The sequence below is a fragment of the Aphelocoma coerulescens genome, chromosome 6 (assembly GCF_041296385.1).
Source record: "Aphelocoma coerulescens isolate FSJ_1873_10779 chromosome 6, UR_Acoe_1.0, whole genome shotgun sequence".
In the NCBI taxonomy this organism is placed as follows: domain Eukaryota; kingdom Metazoa; phylum Chordata; class Aves; order Passeriformes; family Corvidae; genus Aphelocoma; species Aphelocoma coerulescens.
In genome coordinates, this window is record NC_091020.1 from 25,532,470 (window position 1) to 25,553,623 (window position 21,154).

Below are 21,154 nucleotides of genomic sequence, written 5' to 3' on the forward strand. Positions count from 1 at the left end.
AAAATTAGCAGCCAGCTTTTTTTTTTTTTTTTTTTTTAAATGCTTGTTTTCAAATTAGGCAATTTGGTGGTGGAGTTGAGCCTTACACTAGATGATTGCAGAAGCTGAAATGGCTGATTGTAGATGCCTGCTTTTGAAAAAATGAACCATTAGCTCTGCAAGCTTTCAGGTTCTTCATCTCTAGAATAGAGATAGTATTTCCCAGTATGGCTTTTTGGACTTTGTTAGTTTGAATGGGCTAGCATGAGACAAGAGCTTTGGATTTTTGGCTAGAAAAAGTGCTATGCAAATACAATATATTATAGTGGTATCCTTTGAGACATTTCTGTGAAGCCAGTGGTGACTGTCATGATAATAAAGAAAGCCTCAGAGAAACTAACGAAATAATGATCCTTCTTCCTTTCTAGCTATCCTTTGAAAGGGCAAATGCAATGAATGATAATGGTTTAATGAGAAAGAGTCATTAGGCCATCCAGCCTGCATCTTTAGAAGTGCAAAGCATTTTGGGAGATCTTAAAATTGCTCAGAGAACAAACCCAAAGTAGCTCTGTCAGAATATTAAACTGTTATTTGTATTCTCTTTTAATGCTGATTGAAACCAGTGATCTCTTTCACTGCCTGGTGGCTGGTACATGTGTAGTCACAAAGTGGCTTGTTCGTAGCTGCAGTGCTGTTGGAAGGGTAAGATCAGGGAAGCAGCTCTGCTTGCCCTCTCTCTGTTATCCTCTGCTTAGAGCTTAGTGTTACTTGAGGATTCCTGACCTGTTGAATTTGCATTTATAGGAGGCCTCATGTACTGGAAGTAATTGTCCTGGATTATTCAGTTTCATTAATAAAGCTGCTTCAGTTCCAAGATTGGCTGGAGAGGGAAGGCTGCTATTGTTTGTTTGTTTGTTTGTTTGTTTGTTTGTTATTGGTACCTAGTGAGACAAGAGCTTCAGATACTTTGGCTGGGAAAATTCTATGAAAATACAGCACATTGTCATATTCTTTGGGGTATCTGTGTGAAGCCCAGCGGGTGATACTACTATGCATTAGTACAGAAGAGTGGTAAGTGCAAATGGAGCTAGTATTAGCTCTGTTTTTGTAGTAAAGAGTTATCCAAAGCACAAGGAAGTTGTTTAAGACTTGAAGCACCCTGACTGCCAACTGTTCAAAGTAGAAAGGTTGGCTCAACCTGTTTAAGGAAAGAATGACTTTACAAAGTATTTAGAAATTGTCCTGAAGGATGCACTGAAGGAAATGTGTTGGAGCCACATCAGTGACAAAGCAAGCTTTTGACTTCATGATTCCTACTACTTGGAAGCCTGAAACCAGCTGGCTATTTTTGTGGCTTAGCCCTTTTGGTGTCACTCTGGACTCCTCTAGCAGCAAGGAGAGCAGCAGAGCTGGGTGCAGGCTCTGGCATTGCTCAGTTTCTGTAGCCACATGAGTTGTACTGTTCATTGTGATGCCAGAAGTGGCTTTGGGCCATTTCTCTGCCAGACAGGCAAGGAGTAGAGGATTGGTCTCAGGCCGAACCATAAAGCTGCAAATGCTAGAGGCTTGTTGAACTTAGGAAACCAAATTACTAGAGCTAGTTACTGGGAAAGGCACTGAATTGCTGCATGTTCTCTGATCATCTGTCCAGTAGAAAGCGTGATTAGAGAGGAGGGCTGGGGCCATGGATTCTCATCCTAATAACATTGTAGGTATGTCCAGATAGGCTTTTTGTGAGGGTCTTGTCCATCTACAGTGGGTTGTGTTTGCTCTGTCCCTATGACAGAAGCTGTGCAGGGTTGGGAGCCAGGCTCTCCCCACTGTTTGCATGGGGTAGGGGGGCTTTTCAGGCAGGGTCTGACACCCCTCCCTGGTGCTGAGCCCTCTTCACGTGTGGGATCCTGTACAATGTAGCTGTTGGGTTGTTCTGGTAGGAAAAATCTTGTTTGTTAGGAAAACAAAGTATGAAAACAGTAGAGAAACAAGCAGGGCAAGGTGAGATTTCAAACATGCCCACAAATGAGGAGGAGGACACTACAGAAAACCCTCTGTGATGAAGCAGCCCTTTTCCCCAGTCACGAATAGGTAATACCACCCCCAGATCATCTGCTCCTCTGGGTGGGATTTGCTGGTGTAGGGGCCTGAATCTGTCTCTGTAACTCAGAAAAATTAAATGCCTGGCACAAAGTAGGATGGGGGTGACTGAGGACTCGAGATGCCAGTTTAGGCACATTTTTATCTAGACATGAGTTCAGCTGTTACAATTCTGAGCCACATTTGGAGCCACATTTGGATCCCCATCTTCAAGTCAAAAATCAGCCTACCTAAATAAAACTGTTGTTGATGGGTTTAATTTGGATTCTTATGTTGGATTTTTCTGGAAAGAGAAAGGCTAAGGCTGCTGCTGATATCAGAGTCCTCTTATGTGTAGATATCATTTGCAATCCCACACTGGCACATGAAGGCAGTGTCCCCAAAGTCCACCTTCATGGGTGCACCACAGCTCCCCAGATGCATAGGATCAATGAATGCAGAGACAGACCCTGCCCCAAAGAACTGAAGTTTTCTTCTCTTTTCTGCTGGCCATCCTGAATGAAACACAAAAGCTTGTGTTTTAAGCATAATAATGCTCAAGCTGTAACTTTGAGCATCTGTTCACAGTCATTCCATTCCCCTGAGCTCTAATAACCACATAAACTCTTTTTGTCTCCTCTCTTCTCCAGGTCAACAGACTATGGCACTACCTATGAAAAGCTAAATGACAAAGTGGGCCTGAAGACTGTGCTAAGCTACCTATATGTCAGTCCCACTAACAAGAAGAAGGTAAGGGAGAGCCATCAAACTGGTAGCCATAGAAACAAAATCACAGCATTCTGAGAGGAATTATGATCCTAAAGTGAAATCTCTTGGTAATTCACAAGAGCTTGAATTTGGTGTCTGAGTTGCACAGGTGGAATTCCATGGAATCCCGTAGAACTGATCCTGTTTTACTTGTGATGGCGATGAAGCACTTAGTTCCCTGCTGAATGTGCTAGAGAAATAAAGGTTGGTTTTATTTGCTTCTGACTGTTACAACTTTATAAAGAACTCAACAAATATTTCTGGGTTTCTTGCTTACGCTGGCTTTGGCTATTACACATCTCCCTGCCTTGCATCTCCTTATTATTAGAAATACTGAGTAAAAGGCATTTATTTCTGCCTTTGACTCTTTTTCCCCACATTTGGAGGTAAAGATGTAAATGACATTTTCTTTGGTTGCATCATGTAAGGGGGCTGAAAGCAGAATATGCCTGTGAGAGTGGGTGGAAGACCTACAATTTGATTTGGTTGTGTAGGAGAGAAGATGAGGTCACAGCTTTCCAACCCCCTGCTCACTCTTCCCACATGATGCAATTAAGGCTGCAGCTGGCTCACACAGCACAGCCCAGGAGCTACTCCTCAGTGCTGTTTTGGTTTAAAATTATTGCCTGTGTTGATTCAGGGGAGGCAGTGGGACAAAGATGCTTTCAGCTACCCACAGAAATCAGTGTGGGAGGGCTGCAGCACGAAGCTAATTGCTGACAGTGAAGTTGTGTTTGGACAGTGTAGAGGCCCAGTGCAACATATTTGGCTTGATCACTTCCAAACTGTCCATACCCTGTCTCCATCAAAGGATAGTAACTTGCTACTTGTACTGTTCTTATTATTACTGTTGTGTTTTCCATCACTGCTCAGTCTACAGATGTTTTGGGACTGATGTTTATTTCAGTGTGTGCAACCATAAGGCAGATACAGCTCTGGTTAATATGTGTGTTTGGATGTACAGGGAAGAGGAAGAATGCAGTGGTCAGAGTTCAGCTTATATTTTTCCTGATGCAGAAGCTGAACTATTGTGACAACTACCTTGAATTTTTTTTTTCCACTTTTTTTGTTTCCTGAGCAAAACAGATTAGGATGTTTTGTAGTGAGTTTTCCTGGCTGTCACACCCCTCCTATATCCAATATGGGGGGCACTGAAGAGTTAATTCTTCTTTATTCTGTTTCCAAAGCAACTCTGCCCACCCAAAAGCACCGTCAATATGCTCAGTTACAAATCCTACGTCACTGGTGTAAAGACTCCCTCACAAATCAGAGTACGAGGATATATTATTATCTTCTAGCAATTTCTCAGGCTACTGAGCTTTACAGATTAGCAGTCTTCTTTTTTTTCTTTTTTAAATTAAAACCACCTACATTTCATCATAGGCCTATGTAGACCTATCTTTACCTGCTGTTTACTTATTTGAGATTAGAAATTTAAAAGAAATTTTTTGGTTTTCTGCCTGAAGGAAATGATTTCTTGACCTATCTGTGCCCTTCTCATCTCTTCTGAAAAATCTTATGAAATGTAGAGACAAGCTGTAAGGAAAACCCATAGGAAACCAGCTTCAGTGCTGGCTGCTGTGGGAACAACTTGCTTTCATTCTTTCTACCTCTGCTAAATATATGAGCACAGTTACTGTGCATGCTTAAACAGCTGGTCTGTCTGAACTCTGCTTTGTTAACCATCAAAGCAATTCCAGACATTCATGTAGCACTTGAGAAGTGTCTGAACAAGGTGTCGCTGGACTGGAGTGTCTGAAATTTGTCAAATTCAGGTTTGGGTTTATTGTCCACCCACTCTTCTTACAGATTCTTGAGGTTATGCACTGCAAGAAGGGCACTTGGGTTGTAGTAGAGACTCTTCTCCCAGTCTCTCGGGGTGAATATTGTTCCCGTGGCTTGGAGAGTTACACAGAGTGTTTTTTCTGAGCTCCTGAGGACAGCTGCCAATATTGAATCACAAAGCAATAGGTGAATCAGTTGCATCCAGCAGAAAAAGCCCAGCTCACTTGTGTTTCACCTTCAGCAGCAGAAGTGCTGCCTTGTTGAACGTGATGCAGTGATCTCTTGTGAGCTGCAAAAGAGGTCTTTGCTTGAGGCAGGAAGTGGGGAGGGAGGTACCAACAGTAACACACATGCACAGAGCCTGTGTGCACACAGGAACCATGCAGACCTTTCCAGGCAAGGCGTTTTCTCCTGAGGCACTCACTCCCAGGTGCTGATTGGAGCCTGCATGCCTCGCAGCTCCTGTCGATTTCTGATGGGTTTGCACGTTGTTGCTGGCCCTGTCTACTCATTAGTGCTTAGAGGATTAGCGCTTACTTGGAGGAGGAGAAAAGCTTTCTATACGTTCATTCCTAATTGATTTACTAGTGAGAAGGATAATTATTTCTCAGCTACCCTGCAGAACTACAGTGGGAATTACCTGTCAGATTTCTTTGAAGGCCCAAAATGCCTCTTTTCAGCTGTTAAATGGGAATTATGTGTTCAGCCAAATGCCAGTTATATAAACATAATTTACCTGAATTGTGGCATAACCCTGGGCTCAATTATGAGACAGGGGGATTTAAAAGCTGGCATTTTGCTTTCTTCTTTTAAAAGAAAAGCCTTTTGTTTCTGATTTCTTTTTTTGAAAAACTTTGGTGGGAATATCTTAATTTCTTTGCCAACCTGTGCTTTATTTCTTGGAGGTCAGATTTAGTCTGTAGCTGCTCCTTGCTTTTACATGTTGCTGCTGGGTGATATCCACCCTTCTCATGCACAGAGGTAACCAAGGCACAGAGCAACGACTGAGCTGAGGTGTCTTTGGCTGTGGTGCAGAGCTGGGTCCCAGAGCTCCTGCCTGCTCCCAGGTGCTACCCAACCTGCTGATGGCTGCTCTTGGAGCCGAGATGGGGGGTGTCCATTTCCTAGAAATCACAGAAGGTATTGGGAAAATTCACTTTACCCTTGTGCAATTTGACATTTGCGGTTATGATTAAATCAATGTAACAACGTGCACGTACCAAAGGAAGTTGCTGGGAATTCTTCTTCCCAGCTGTGACCCCTCCTGCCTCTCAGGTATCATTCACAGTGGTCAGGGCCAGTTTGGTAATCTGAGACCACCCTGGGTGCTGATGTAAGGGAACTGCCAAGCACTGTGCAGCCCACTGTGAATCTGCAGACTCTGGCTGCATCGTAGTCAAAACGCTCCCTGCCGTGAGCCAGGACGACTTCACCTTCCCGTGCAGCTGTCACACTGCTAATTCCCTTCCCCTAAGAACTAACAAGTTCAGGGTTTCACAATGCTTTGCAAGTGTATGGAAAGCCTTTGCTGCTGGGAGTTGAAACTGCCAGACTTGGATCTGCTCTCCTGCAGGTGGTTGGGCTGTTTCTCCTTTCACTTGCACAATAGGCACTTGTGTTTGGATCAGGAAAATCTGCACTGAGCTCTCCTTAATGCTATGAAATTCCAGGTGATCATTGCCCCTAGCAGTCAGACAGCTCAGAGGTCCTGGGGACTGGCTTTCTTGAGAGTTCCTGTTTTGAGCTCTGGTGAGAAGCCAAGTGCTGCAGTGTTGACACTCCCAAACCCATGAAGATGCTCTAATAGGCAGAGTGTGTTCCAGGGCACATCTTCCCATTCAGTGCATCTGCCCACCCAGTTGTTGGCCTGAGAGAAAGACCACATGTGAAGCATCTGCTTTGTCCAGTTGCCATATAGGTTGGAACAAGCAGGTGATTCATGGTGAACTTCAGAATGGAGAAATTTTCATATTTTCTTAGCAGCACCCCTTCCTTACAGATGAATGGGATTTAACAGCAAATGTTTGAGTGCTCTGAAAAGCTGAAATTAGCAAAATGCTTAGCTTTGGCTTTTCTGCCCTGTAGCCTGTTGTCTGTCTTTGGGGATATGACAAAAAGCTGCTTACTCTCTGCTGGGCAGAGATCTCGGTTCCCTGCTGACCTTTAATTTAATGCTATATTTTGGGCGTTAGTTACATTCTACTAGAGGCAGATTTTCACAGCAGTCTGGGAATTGGAATTATTTCTTCCAAAACACTAAGGGAAAAGTCTCTTCTATTTTAATAGGAACATTTTTCTCAAGTTTTTAAATTTCCAGCTTCTTTTTATCCCAGTTCTCTTTTTTATTTATGGTTGATGAAAAAATTCTGTTAGAAAATTGAATAAATTCCACAAAAAATTAAGGTTGTGAATCTTTGCTTAAATGGCTGCACTTCAAAATGTCACTGCTTGGAGCTGAAGTGCTGTGATTCCCTATTTTCTAGCACGAGTTGGTCTGCTGGGTGAGATCCCCTATTGTGAGAAAACTTGCTTTCTTCTTGGTTGTCAATAACAGGGTTCATTTCAGAATTGATGCCTCACAGAGGGATGTAAAGCCCTTCCAAAGGGTGCAGAAAGAAGATGAGAATTGAAGTCCCATATATCTGAAGCACTGCTCCTTTCAGGCACGGAGGTGCCACTTTGAATCTCGAGGATTTGTTGAACCATAGATTTTAGGTTTTAAGTTTTCCCGTGAAATATTCTGTGAAGAGTGCTTATTCTTGGTGAAGATGTTGTTTAGTTGAAAACCCAGTTCGCACTACAAAACTTTTATCTCTACCCTTGGGAATACTGTGGAGGTGGAGACGATGGAGTTAAAAAGAATTTAAAAGAAAGAGAGGAAAAAGGAAAAGAATAACAACTCTGACAAATCAACCCCAAACCCACTTTCCTGTACAGAGCATTGCTCAGATAAGGTGAGGATAAACTGGAGGTCCTGATTGCATTTAAGATCTGAGGTGACAGTTCTGATGTCTTAGAAATACCTTTCTTCATGGATTTGCTTTGCAATTCAGTTGGCTGCAGTTGTTTTTCGCTTTTCCCCTGAGCTATTACAATCATTGTTGCAGGTGATGACTTGAAGAATTAAAAGGTCTGTAGCCTTTTATGCTGACTGTCTGAACAGAGACATCATCCAGCTGCAGTGAATGAAATGAGGACTCCCCTCATTTTTCCCTTAAACCAGAACTGAAGCATTTTAGGTTTTATTTAAAGGTAGACCTTCCAGCTAAACGATTTAAATATCTGCAAACAGAGTAAAGCAGAAATAAAGTTATGGTGCTCAGTTAAAGAGCTTTGAGAAAATGATTTTTCAGACTAGTTTCTTAGTTGTCACAGGCTCAAAATGGAGGGACAGTACCAATCACTGAAGATGTAAAAGCCAAAGGCATGCTATGCCTCTCATACCTCATCATGCCCCTGAACGTGGCTTATCAGAAGGAGAAATGTTTAGAGGTATTTAGAGAATAAGAATTTCTGAAAGATAAATCTAATTAGATTTGTTTGTTTCTGTGCAGTTTCTTGGGGGTGAAGTGCAGCAACTGTTTACAAGCTGGCAGAGAGCAATGTTGTGTTGCTATTCAGGTTAATGAAGGAAGAAATTAATTGTCTGTAATACTGTAATTGCAGAGGAATGCATCTACCTGACTGGTGACTAGCTAGAATATTGGGAGTGATACCTCCCTTTACAGAAATGGGAGATCCCGAAATAAGCACAAGTGACTTTGACCTCCTCTTTATTTCTTCTTGCTCATTTGGAGAGTAACTGAGAGCAAAACCTGTCCCAGCCTTCTGTATCTCCAAAGGGAATTTTCCTCAGCTGTGCATGGAGCCTGAGGGCAGAACCATGGCTCAAACTTATTTTGGTTTTACCTTCATTTCCATGCTCCTAAAGGGAATTCTAAAGCATTTTGTTTTCTCCTTACTCATCAAACGTGTGATAGGTTGATGAGGCAAAGATTCCAGCGTGTACCTGATGCTTGCTAGCCCAACCTGAACTGAGCTGCCATGCTTAGCCACAGCTCCCATTAATCATCTGCTGCTTTTTCCTAAGACTGCATCCCAAGCTATTGGTGAGGAACTGAGCTCTGGAGTATCCTAAAGGCATTTGGGCTTTAGGAAGATGGAAGGTTTCCTTGGACCCTTTTCCCTCATTGTGCTGACACTGTGATCAAGGGTCTGTGCTGCAAACTGGCACTTCTGATGTGATCTTGAGAACGTATTTATAACTCAAAGGCAGTGGGGCTGAGTTAGAGCCACAGGGCAGGAGTGATGGAACAAGTTGATTCTACTGTCTTTTATCCCTAATCTTTCCCTTCAGCCTAATGGAATACAGTCAGTAAATAGCCTTTGGTTTTGCAGCTGCCATTAACAGGGACTAAATTACCTGAGCTGCAAATGCAGCTGTAAAAGTCTCTGTGTGTCCCCCTTCTCTGGACCCATTGAGCTGTGTATGATGTTCCTGTGTTTCTCAGAACTCCAAAATCTGTGCTACCCAGTCCAGAGTTGATGTGGGCAAAAAGGAAAGCTGTGAAACACAGTGCCTGGCTTAGCTGAGCTCAGATTAGCCTGCTCTGGTTATACCAGAGGATTGTGCAAATGTGACTGCATTTGGGGTAACATCTCAGTGTATCCATCTCATAAATACACTTCAGGGACAGTCAGACTCAGTCTCCAGAACTGAAAATTTAAATACAGGAATAAAATGTGAATGAAGAAGTAATATTTTTCTTCACTTACTGGTGTTGCAAAGATGATTTCCTCGAGGTCACCCACAACATCTGTGAAAGAGTGAGAGGATGTGTGACATGACGTGTTGTATCTACAAGGTGCAGTCTTGTGAGCTGTTGTACGTGGGATTCTCTCTGCTTGTCCAATTAATTCAGCTTGAATTTGGCACCTGAGAAAAGAGATCATGTTTGTAAATGTTTGCAGAACTGTGACCTGAAACTGTGTGAAAGAAATCCTGAATTAGGGACGTTTTGTAATACTTCAAGAAGACTTCAGGAATTTCTTGTTTTGAAAGGTTTTATGTTTTCTATTTTGAATTCAGCAAAGTCACATTTTCAGAGTAGGTTTCTCTGACCTTTCCTATGTAAGATATATAATTTCATGATGCTGGATGACTGGGTTTATTAGTGTTTTGAACATGGTTCAAGATCAATGAATGGAAAATGCTGAGATATAAAGGCATAAACACTTCTAAATATTTTTTTTAAAATATTTTTCAGTATTTCCAAGTTGGTGTTTTTGTTGTTGCTGCTTTTTATTGTCGTGCTCCAGGGAAGGTTGTCCCTCAGAATTCATAAATATGAAAACTGGTGATTCCTGGCATTTTTTCAGTTAGTTCTCTGAAGAAGCAGATACATTTAAAAACAAACAGGAAAAAAACCCCAAAACCCCAAACCCACTGAACCAACCCACTACTCATCAGCTGTTTTCTAAAAATAAATGCAATTGAGATAATTAACAAAATACTTCCATATGGCATTATTTAATGGGGCAGAAGGGAAGAAGGTTAGAAGAGAGGTATAAAAAGAAGCAGCCATTTACAATAAAAACCATCCTTTCAGTGTTCGTGAAGGAAAAAAAGTTCATATATTACAAAACTTGAGTTAGGGTTGTCTTTGTGTACCTTTATGCATCTGTATTTTGCATCTTTGTACCTCCATATGCCAAATATGGCAAAGAATTTTTGGAGCAGAAGGACAGTTACCAGGTAAGAGCAATAAGCTTGGCAGGATATTGGTGCATGTCTATTGACAGGGCTGCTTTGTCTGGCTTCCTAAAATTCAGGCCTTCTCTCCTGTTGCACTCTCTGCCTGCTTCACCTTGTACTGCTGCAGTCAGGGCCCTGTGGAGACTTAGGGATGTTACAAGGTTGTAATGACAAGAAATGGGATAAAACTGGAGAGGTCTCATCCACATTCAGATGTAGACTTCCCAGAGCTGGCTGTCAGAAAAAGAGAGGTAGTTTGCTCCAATTTAGCCAGTGAGTGTTAAAGGACAGATCATGAGTTAGGATATCAACTAAAACGAAGCTGCAATTTTGTCACATATCATAACCATTGCTTTCATGAAGTGGGCAGAGTGGAGCTGTGTGAGCTTTCAGAGTGCCTTGCCTTGGTTAGAGGGAAGAGAGGGTCTGTCAGGAGGCATCACCTTGTACAGGGCTGCTGATATTAACCACATGGCCTGTCAGCAGGGTGAACACAGCTGCAGGTCCTGATATAGGGCAGTTTTATGAGACGTTTTTCCTGTCTCCATCCTCCTTACCACTCTCTGAAACATGGCCATCTCATTTACTGCTGCAGCACCAATAATACATTAATTTATGAAGTATGAAAAATGAGGTAGTTTTGAATTAACGAGGAGGGGCATGGTGCTTCACAGACAGCAGGGTTATCAATCAGTAATAGTGAGTCACTTCATCCTGTTATTAAAAAGGAGGGGAAAATAATAGAATGGGTGGAGGGCAGCCCTTGGAAAAGGGGCAGGTGGGTCCTTTTGAAGACCATATAATGATCTGACCTTGATCTTTAGTGATAGGAGGTGGTTCACCAAGACTTATTTATTTCTCTTTGATGAAAATCCTCCCCCATCCCCTGCCAACCCCAAACCCAAAAATAAGTGGCAAAATATCCTTTTATTTCATTCTTTTACGAAGTGAGGAATAGAGAAGCTCAGCATGACTTAGTGAATTCTCGTTTTAATAGCCTAGATTAGCAGGGTCTGCAGGGCACGTGCTGGCCACAGTCTCAGTTTCTGCCGCGTACGCACATCAGCCTCTTAGTGTCACTCTAATGTCACCTCTGGTGTGATCAATTCTGTGTAAAATATTTTATCCCAAGCAGCACTGGGAAACCTTGAAACACTTCTATGACTGTGTTAGAATCAGTTTTCTTCAGCATGGAGCTTGGCTGAGCTGGATCTTTGAGAGGTATTTCAGTATGTCATAGAGTGTTTGAGGCTTCTTTTTACACTAGTGGGAGTTCATTGCCCTTCACCCTCTTGGTTCTAAGATGACTTTTTTCATTGTATACAGATAGATGTTGCTGGACTCCAAAAGTAATGACAGGGGATTTCTAAGTGGTGCACAGATGCAGTTAGGGAAAACTCAAGCTGTAGTTTTCGTAGAAATCTAGGGAATCTACACGTAGACCAGTCCTGTCTCTGAGGAGAGATTGGTTCTGCCTTTTACAGTGGGCCCTATGATATTTTAATTCTCTGTTACTGACAAAAAAATGCTCATCTGACGTATTTTGTCTCCCTTGGAACCTTCCCGTGATCCTTAAAAATGCCTGCAAGAAAGCAACTAAACTCCTGAAGCAGCTGTGCTCAGAGATGTGAGAGGCAATGGAATGGGCACAAGGAATGCAGTGCCTAGGACCTGGACATGGGTGGAATGATGGAGTAAGCTTGGCAATTTTCTGGCTTTTGCCAATTGATTCCTAAACCAAAGTGTCAGGGTTGTGTTGGAGATAAAACCCTTATCCTCTCTTCCAATTCTGTTTCCTTGTACACTGGTTCTTAGGACACCACAGTGACGGGAGCTCATGTGTGTGTGTGAAGGGATATGGAAAGTACACCATTTTCCCCAGGCTGTGAAGTGTCAGTGACCCTGTTGGAATAGGATGTAGCAGCTGTGGTTCAGTCACTGGGGCAGTCACTCACCTGCTCAGTGTGTAATTGCAGACATGACTACCACCATAAACCTGCAAGGACTGTTTCATTAGGAGCTAATTATTGAATGTAAGGGAAAATGTCAAAGCCAGTGGGCTGCTAGTTGTGAATCCTGTTCCTAGGTCCAGAACCTTCCCATATCTGGCACCTGCATCTCTGGCACCCAGGTTAGCATGCAGAGCTTGCAGCCTCAGTGGATAGCTTACAGCTGACTGCTACCATGCCGAGCACTGCACTGCCATCATGTTTGGTAACTTTAACCTTTAATTTTTGGGGGCCTCAGCCTTGCATCCAGAAAATGGGTAGACTTTCTCCTATCATCTTAACTTCCTCCAGTGGGGGGATGTTAGGAAGAGAAGTACATTAGGAACAGTAAGGGACATGAGTAATAGATGCCAGGTAAGTAAATTGAGATGGATCATAAGCATCTGGACATGAACTATCTGGAAGTGATAAAGCTGACTGTTGTCTATGTTCATTCTGCAATCTGACTAAAAAAGCAGAAAAATAAAGTAGGTAAGCAAAGGAGAATCAATGATGCATTTAAAATTGTATTCAGATTTAATGGCCTCAAGGGAGATACATAATACGATTTTTATTTTTCTATAGAGTCATGAAACACTCTAGTGTCCTCAAATGAAATAGACTGCGGAATACAGGCTGCAAAAGTTTACCCCCATGAGTAACTATCCATGCACATCTTTTTGTTTTCTGTAATGGGGCAACTACTGTGAGTAAACTTATACCCACATGTAAAGTGTTCTCCCAAGTGAGACCTATAATCAGAGGAGTGTTTTTATATAAATGGTGTTCTCAGTTCCAGCAGCTGTGCTGCACACAGCCTCTCCTTACTGATAACATTATTTTCTGTAACTATTTCTGCTTACATGGTAAGTTACCGTAATGGTGAAAATTACTTTGTAGTTCTATGGAGACTAGCACAACCATGCATTTACTCAAATAACATATAATTATAACAGTGAATGCTGCTTTTCTCTTTCTGTGAACACAGTTTGGGATCAGAGCTGTTCCTTGTCACTAGAACAAAGCTGGTGACCGCGAAACAGATGTGTCAGATGTTTTAACAACCAGGGCTTTCCTGTGTAGAGTTGAGAAGAGTAAAAAGGCATCATGCAGAGCTAAGCTATGCAGAAATACCAGACTCTAGAGCAATATAATAATATCAATCAGAGACTTTGCATTTGTGTGGAAGCACTGGTTGGTGCCTAAGGTCACCAGCTGAGGTTGCTGCTACTACAGGTCCAGGCCCATTCATAGAAGTGCTGGTCAAACTGGATATACAAAACCAGTGGTGGTGCTTGTAACCCATTTGGCAGTTTGTGGAGGAGAACTCAGCATGAACATGCTGTGACACAGAAAAGCCTTTGGCAAATTAGCTGCACAGCACTGAAGTGGCCTCAGGAAGGTGGGAATACTGTGGCAGAGGCCTTTGCTCCGATGATCTGTGGGGAGCTGGAGAATGTGCAGCTGTAACAAGAATATAATGGGCTGGAGTAACCTTGGATAAAAGCTGCCTTGCTGTGACAATGAAAAGGTTTTACAACCAAGCATGTGGCTGTTGCCAGTCAGTCATTCTTTGCCAGGTCAAACACATGCTTTTTGGATGGTTTCCATCCCCACTGGCACCTGGAATTTAACAAGCAAATGCTTGCTGTGCCTTGTAATTAAAAGTGAAAAGTACATGTGTCCAGTGCCAAAAAGAGGAGAGAAAGAGGGGAGACATGTTGTTCTGACCTGCTCAGCAGCAAAACAAAGATAAGATGTTCTGCTTTGTTGGGTCTGTTATGATGGCTTATTCCATTCGTCTGCATGCAAATTGGATCCAGCCTGGGATTTGGCATAGTGGGCAGGTTCAGATGGCAGCCTTAGAGTATCTGTGTTCTTTTCCCAGCCCTGATTTTTGTCTAAGTCTTACAGCCATGATATATTTTCATTTCCCACCTGCCAGTGAGGATGGCAGAGTGATTTTCCTTAAAGAGCTCTTGCTTTATGCAATTTAACCTTAATTTGCTCCTGATCCTCGAGGCCTCTTGCATGGTGCATCTGTGCTCTTGCACAGGTGCTGGAGGTGGTGATTAAAATGGAGTGCCCTCTCCATAGGGAAGGGAGTGTGTGAGCTTGGAATTCTGTGAAGTGTTTTGTTTTGGTGTGGCAATTTATGGCAGGTATGGCTGAAGTGCCAAAAGCCTCTTGCAATTTTGTACAAATATGAACAATTAGTTGTAATTTTAGTCTGGGTAAAATTGGATATGAGAGACAATAGAAGACAGCAAAATATTAACCAGTCTGTAAACAAGTGTGGTGGGCTGATGTGCATCTCCTCAGAGAAAGCAAGGTAGTGCTGGTCCTCATTTGATGTACTCCACTGAGGCCCACTTTTGTTTCAAAAACCCTGCTTTTTTATGTTAAAGAAAAGTTTTCATTTTAAAGTTTATTACTTTCTTTCTAGTAATGGTTCTCTTCTTTCATGTACCCTCTACAAAAGGCAAAACATTCTACAGAGACAATGAACCTGCATGTCACCTGAGCAGCATCATCTGTCCTCTGATCGTTCTCTCTCAGTGCTGCAAAGATGGGGAACCCACACATGGGTTCCCCATGGTGTTGCTGTCTTCTCAAGCCAATTTGGTGGATTAGAGAGCTGTCAGTCTCTGGCACAACTGGAGGAGTCTACGGAGGAGGTCTTTCAGAGGGGTTGAATGCTTACAGAAATAACTGCTGACATCTGAAAAGTTCACTGGCAAGCAATGTGATTCTGCAGACTGGAGGTTGTTTTGTAATTACAAAGAATTCCTGATGGGAAGGAAGTTCTGGAGGGAGGTTAGTGTGAAGTGTCTAAAATGTCTTGAGAGAGCTATTTGGTTCTTTGGTCATGGTACATATAATACAGACCCAAGGCAAAGTCTTAGGAAACTCTTATTTCATTGCTCGGTTTCTGTGGGTGCCTGAGTCATTTTTCATTATCCAATAATAAATACAGTAGTGAAAGTCACCTTTAACACTTAAAGATTGCTTGGGTTTTATGGGATTGTATTGAAGTGAGTGCCAAGGTATAAAAGCCTTATGGTTGAGGTACTTTTATAACGCATGCTTCATAAACCCTTATAAAGTGAGTGCAGTGCACTTCATCCTTTAAGATTACAGCACTATGGTTCTGAGAGTTGGTGATCTGGCACTATATTCATTAATTAAATCTGCCATTAATGTTAAATTTCGGGCAATAAGAAGTGAAGTTACAAGAAGTTGAAACAGGTTAGGTCCAGACAATTTATCTCTCATGAAAGCTCAGTGCCCCTTTACTGCTTGAGTGATGGCCACAGGTTATCCTTAACATTAAGGAAGTTTTTGAGCCATGTGAAGGAAGAAGGAGTCCCAGATCTGGGCTACTCTGTAGCACAAGGGTTTGCAATGCGCATTTTCCTTTTGGGACATAAAGTAAGTAATTATATGAAAACTGTTGCCCGCTTCATGAAATGTCTTGTTTGGCTTCCCAGAGGGGAGATGTCCCTCTTGTCACAGCTGCTGATCCCTAAATAATGGAGTGAATTTCTTCTCTTGTAAGTAAATACACAGGATTTCTCTCTAGAGCAGATTTTTATCACTGACATGTCCCATTTTTTCGTGTCGGACTGATATGCTTGGTGACCAGGAAACAGAGGTTGCTTTCACTGCCCCCTGGTTATTGCAGAGGTCAGTATATCTCCAGGCAGTGAGCAGGTATTTAGCCATTCTCAAACATCTGTGGCAGTTTGTATAAAGTTAGGGTGTGCTTTCTAAACTAGTGCAAATCATTCAAAGACACCTTTAGCTTAGCTGATTTATATGGGTGTTACTTTTGCTGGTAAGTAGATAGTTACTTGTGGTACCAGCACTTCTTTTGTCTCAGAGGAAATTGGGCTGGTTTAATGAAACTGAAGTTTTTTTTGTTGAAATGGCATGTAGGGATGAAAGAAGGAAAAAAAAGGATGAGATTTTCTCTGCAATGAGTTGCACCTCTCCTCCATGGGAATGGCAGGGAAGGGCTTTAGATACACTGTGTAGCTGTGTTCTAAGAGATTTGGGTTGTGTTCAGACCTCTGAGGGTATCCTTTAGCTTTAAGGGCAAGTAATTGCAGTAATGATCTTGGAGAGAGAAAGAATGGGAGGGGAATGAATGGCCAAGTCTTTGCCAGTGAGAAATTTCAGATGGTCAGACATGTAATCTAAAATGCTTCAATGTACTCTTTCCCATAAGAGTTCCAAACTGTTCATATTTAACTGGTGATGGACTGATGTTTTCAAGGAAGAAAATGATTTTTGTATCTTTAAGCCTTTAAATGTCACTGGATTTTGATTTCTCAGTTTCAAAAGGAGGAAGGGACATCAAAAATCCAAAGCAAAAATCCTCCATTTGCATTGACATTTCAGCACAAATTGTTGAAACTCTTTGGCTTTTTAAACTCGAAGCTACTATGAAACTTTGTGGGAAGGAGACATGGGACCATACAACTCATTAAATGTTTTAAATCAAATTGGAAAAGAAAGAAAAATACAATAATTTTTCAAAATCTGTTTTGTTTTCTCATTGATGATGTAGATGTGGCCAGGCTTTAGGAAGGATCTAAAGTGTTTCTGAGTTGAGGGGCTAGGGGGAGGCCATAAAAACCCCCAAAAAAGTCTTTTCACTTTTAAGCTGAGCACATTCAATATGAAAATCCCTATGAACCTGTAAACATGAAACCTCAACTTTCTGTCTTTGCAGCAGTGTTTTTGGCAAAACTGCCTTTTCAGCTGTAGGAGAGGATAATGCAGTGCTACAGAGTAAATTCTAATACTTTGCTAAGGAACTGGGTTTCTTTTGTAGCTGTGGTGGCTTGCATGGTTTTTAGGTGTTTTTTTTGTTTTTGTTTATTATTTTTAAACGGTATTGTTTATGTTTTTTTAGCATAGCCTTTTACATAGGTAAATGTGACTGGGACCTCTGGGAAGGACTGCTTATGAAAAGTGCATTAAAGTGAAGAGGAGAATCAGGAGGAAGTACACAATGGTTTAATGCTGTCTGTTTCTCAGAACAAAGACATTTATTTGAACTTCTTTATTCATTTGACGACTCTCTGGTGCTCCTTTGCTAATGTAGCTCAGTGGTACTATTGCTACAGATTATTGCACCTATAAACTGGTCTGTGCTGATTTAGGGAGATGGGCTTTGGTAATTTACGGTGAAAATCTATGTTCGTTGAGAAAATAAAAGGATTCCTTGAAAGCTAATATTAATAAAAATGCCATTTAAATGCCATTTATGTGGCATGTTGTTTTGGTTGGTGTTTTTGTTGTTGTTGTTGTTTGTTGTTGTTTTTTTTTTTTGTCCAGGGGTGGCTTGTTAACTAGTTCAGCGATGTAAAAAACAGATCTCTGTTGTGATCTCTGTGCTCAGGCTACCTGTATCTCCATGCCAGTAGAGGATGTTGTAGCATTGTGCCTGTTGTAGCATTGTGTGCCTGTGTTGTAGCATTGTGCCTGTGAGCAGTGTGCTGGCTCATTGCTGTACAGTTCAGTATTCCACATCACAGCTGTCTTTGTGCCTGGCTACCCTGGCGCAGAGGAAGAGGAGTATGTCACCATCTTAACTCATCCACCTGCACATAACCCATGTGAAAGCAATACCAAGGAAGGTGTTTATATTAACCCAGTGACATACTTGGAATTTTGAGCTGGCTAGCAGGAGCTCAGGTTCTTAGTTACAAATCCTACCCTAGTTTTTATTACATTAGCCCCATCTGAGGGCATGACTTTTTTGTGGATTTGTGCTGTAATACGGTGTCACTTTCCTTCCTCCCTGCTTCTGCATTTGAGCTCCTTTAAGGGTTCTTCACAGTCTCCAGCAAATCTGAGTGACTCTTTAATACTGCTGTGGTTTGTGTACCAAATACATTATGGCAGGCATAGGTATGACATCTTCCCTCCTTGTTCTTCCTGCCTGCAGCTTGTGCTGTTTATTCCCTGGGATAAATCCCCTTGAAGTGTTCAGAGCTGGATATGTTCCCTGCTCACGGACTGAAGATCTCAGTCCATATATTGTAGTTAATGTTCTTGCAAGGGGGCCTCTCCATATCATCTTCTTTCTGTGTGCTTCCCCACTGCTGTCTGGTGTTCTGCCCACCTGGAGTTCATTCAGAACTCCGTGTGTGTCATCACTGTCCCCAAAGCTCCTGCTTTAAAGGAGATGCACCATGTCCCAGACAGCTCTCTGCATCCATTCCTAAGGAACTATCTGAAGTTCAGTCTGATTTTCAGCCTATTTCTTTTTGGTCTGGTGTTTGCCATTCATTGTTAACTGGCTTTTGAAGGTCAGTGAAAGGTATGTAGCATAAACTAACTCACCTCAAGTATGTTTTCAAGGACTTAACCCTTGGCGGTAGCCAGTCCTGCTTCCCCTTCCCCTCTCCACTTAAACTAGAGGAAAAAGCAACTGAAAAGAATGTTTTATACATGCCTGTATATATATAAATGATCTAGAATGTAGAAAGACAAAATGTAATTTCCTTTTAAATAAAGGCTACCATTTAATTTAATATTATAGAAAATGATTAGATCTTAAACCCCTATAAATTACATTTGACAACTCTCTGGTGCTCTTTTTCTATTCCTTATGGCAATTATAAATGGCAACACAGGATGCTGGCAGAAATGCTCATTCTGACTGGAGTTTGTTTATGTCTCTTAATGAAAAGTGATTAATCTATATCACTGTTGGGGTAGATCCTTCGTCCTGGTCCTATAATAAGAAGTGGTGGTTTCAGGCCTTTGACAAATGTCCTGCTATTTCCCCTGCTAGAAGTTCCCTCCCCCTATAGCTTCCATGAGAAAAATAGAAACAATAAAAAAAGAAAAGCCCAGAGTTTCTCACTTTTCTTTTTCTGCATGCCATGTAACAAACGTGTGTGCCCGTCCGAGCTGTGTGGCTTGTGGTGGGCTTTTGTTTTTCACTCTGATTGAGCCTCCTGGTTTTTCTATCCTTCTCTGTGTAGGGTCAGCCTTTCCTGGGAGGATGGATGACAGCAGAGGTGTTGGATGTGTTCATTTCTCCATTTGAAGGATGGAGAATGGATATGGGAACTGGGTGAAGGCATGGGGCACAATTTATGTGATGTCACCTCTAGATATGACTGTTGTTAGGTTCTTCCACCTTTCCTAGCTTGGTGGATTTATTATCTGATCTTGCAACGACTGTTATGCATCCAGAAGAACAAATTGGCCAGATTTGTGAACCATCTGGTGGAAATACTGCCTTTCTTGTCTCATATGACCATTTCTTTAGCTATCCACAGAAGTGCTGCAGATTGTGTGTGAAAGGGGAGAGGAGATGTTTTGTGTGTGTGCCACTTCAGGTCCATGCCACTGTTAGCTGTGTTGTACTCCTTATTTGAGGACAGAATTCCAGCAGTGACCTTTTAATATACAGCATTATTAACTTTGTAATCTTCTATGACATCAGGTAGAAAATACTTTATTCCTGAAATATCCTTTATTTTAAATATAAGATCTCTCTGGATTGTCTTGTTAAATGGGCAGGCTTACATCCTTCTTCCATTCCATATAAGCAAGTGATTTTTACTGAACTCTGTTATAGTTCTCTGGCACAGGCAATATGCTTTAGGTGAACAGGGGTATAAAATGTCTTTGCAGTCTAAGTCAAAAGTGACAGAAAAAAATATCTTCAAACAGTTGTGAAATTGTTATTGTTTGGAGCATAATGAAATTGATATTTTGATCTGATTAGAAAGAAGAAATACACCAAAGCTTTTTTCTAGGTGGAGATCTTGGAGACCTCAGACTAGTTCCCAGGGAGTCAGTTGGATATGGGAATGTTTCTTGTTCCCCAGACTGTGCACCACAGCACAATTCAAGTGTACTGCTTCATTACTTGAGGTGTGGCTTCCTGTGGGAGTGGCTGGAGATTGATTTTGGGGCTGGTGAGTGGTGCATGTGAGGGATGTTGAAGGCTCTTTGACATCAAGCTGGATTCATACAGATGGCTTCATCCTGGGAAAATGTTCACTCTAGTTCAGCTTTTCATTTCTTAGTGGAAAGGATCAGGAGCCATTTATGTTATACTCCCTTTCCCTTGGTGACTTCATGGAGTTAATGAGGTGCTTAAGATTAAACAAGCATTGAAATTTTTTGCTTGATCAAGGTCTAACATACCAAGGGTTTTACCATTCCTTGTAACTGCTTTTTGCTGTCAAAATTAATGTATTTCCCCGTCGTAGTCTTGAAGTTGGAGCTCTGTGAAGCTGGATAAGAGAAGTCAATGTGGACAAAAAACAAAACTGCGGTGGATCTTAGCTAATTGATCATTCTGCAGTGAGCTAAAAAAGGCCATTCCTAGATCTGTTTTTGTGCTGAAAGACAGTTTCTATATTTAATTCAGCTGCTGTATCAACAACCTGCTGTGTTTAGAACAGCTCTAATTTATTTCCCACTGTTTGCCTTTATTTTATGGTACTGGTATTTGCTTTAATGTGAAGTCGTTTTCTCCAGATGTTAATAAGATGGTGGTAATGTTTCCACAACATTTTTCTTGGTAATGTCTATGTAGAGTTTGCCATCTGATAGTGCGGAATCAACCCATTTTAAAATATCGGTAATAATTTTCTAATTAAAATTAGAGGCTCAGAAGTGTTTTCCTCCCTGTACAAATTGAGGTCATATACTTTCCTGTGCTTGAGGAAAATTATGTTTTCACTGACTGAATGATGGTCTCTTACTGTACACATTGGGAGTGTGATATACGAGATCGTGTCAGTGTTTGCACATGTGCACGTGCACT

The 21,154-nt window shown here is 41.7% G+C and overlaps 1 protein-coding gene across 6 annotated transcripts in view; it reads left to right on the top strand.

Moving 5' to 3' along the window:
* SORCS3 (sortilin related VPS10 domain containing receptor 3) overlaps positions 1–21,154 on the top strand; it is a 241,436-nt gene that overhangs the window by 96,719 nt on the left and 123,563 nt on the right. For 5 of the 6 annotated variants that reach the window (XM_069019975.1, XM_069019977.1, XM_069019980.1 and 2 more), the window contains one exon: positions 2,703–2,802. In XM_069019975.1, the coding sequence (XP_068876076.1) occupies positions 2,703–2,802 (100 nt within the window). Of the gene's footprint in view, positions 1–2,702; positions 2,803–10,181; positions 10,361–21,154 lie in introns of those variants that run through there. The other variant, XM_069019979.1, reaches the window with a different exon arrangement.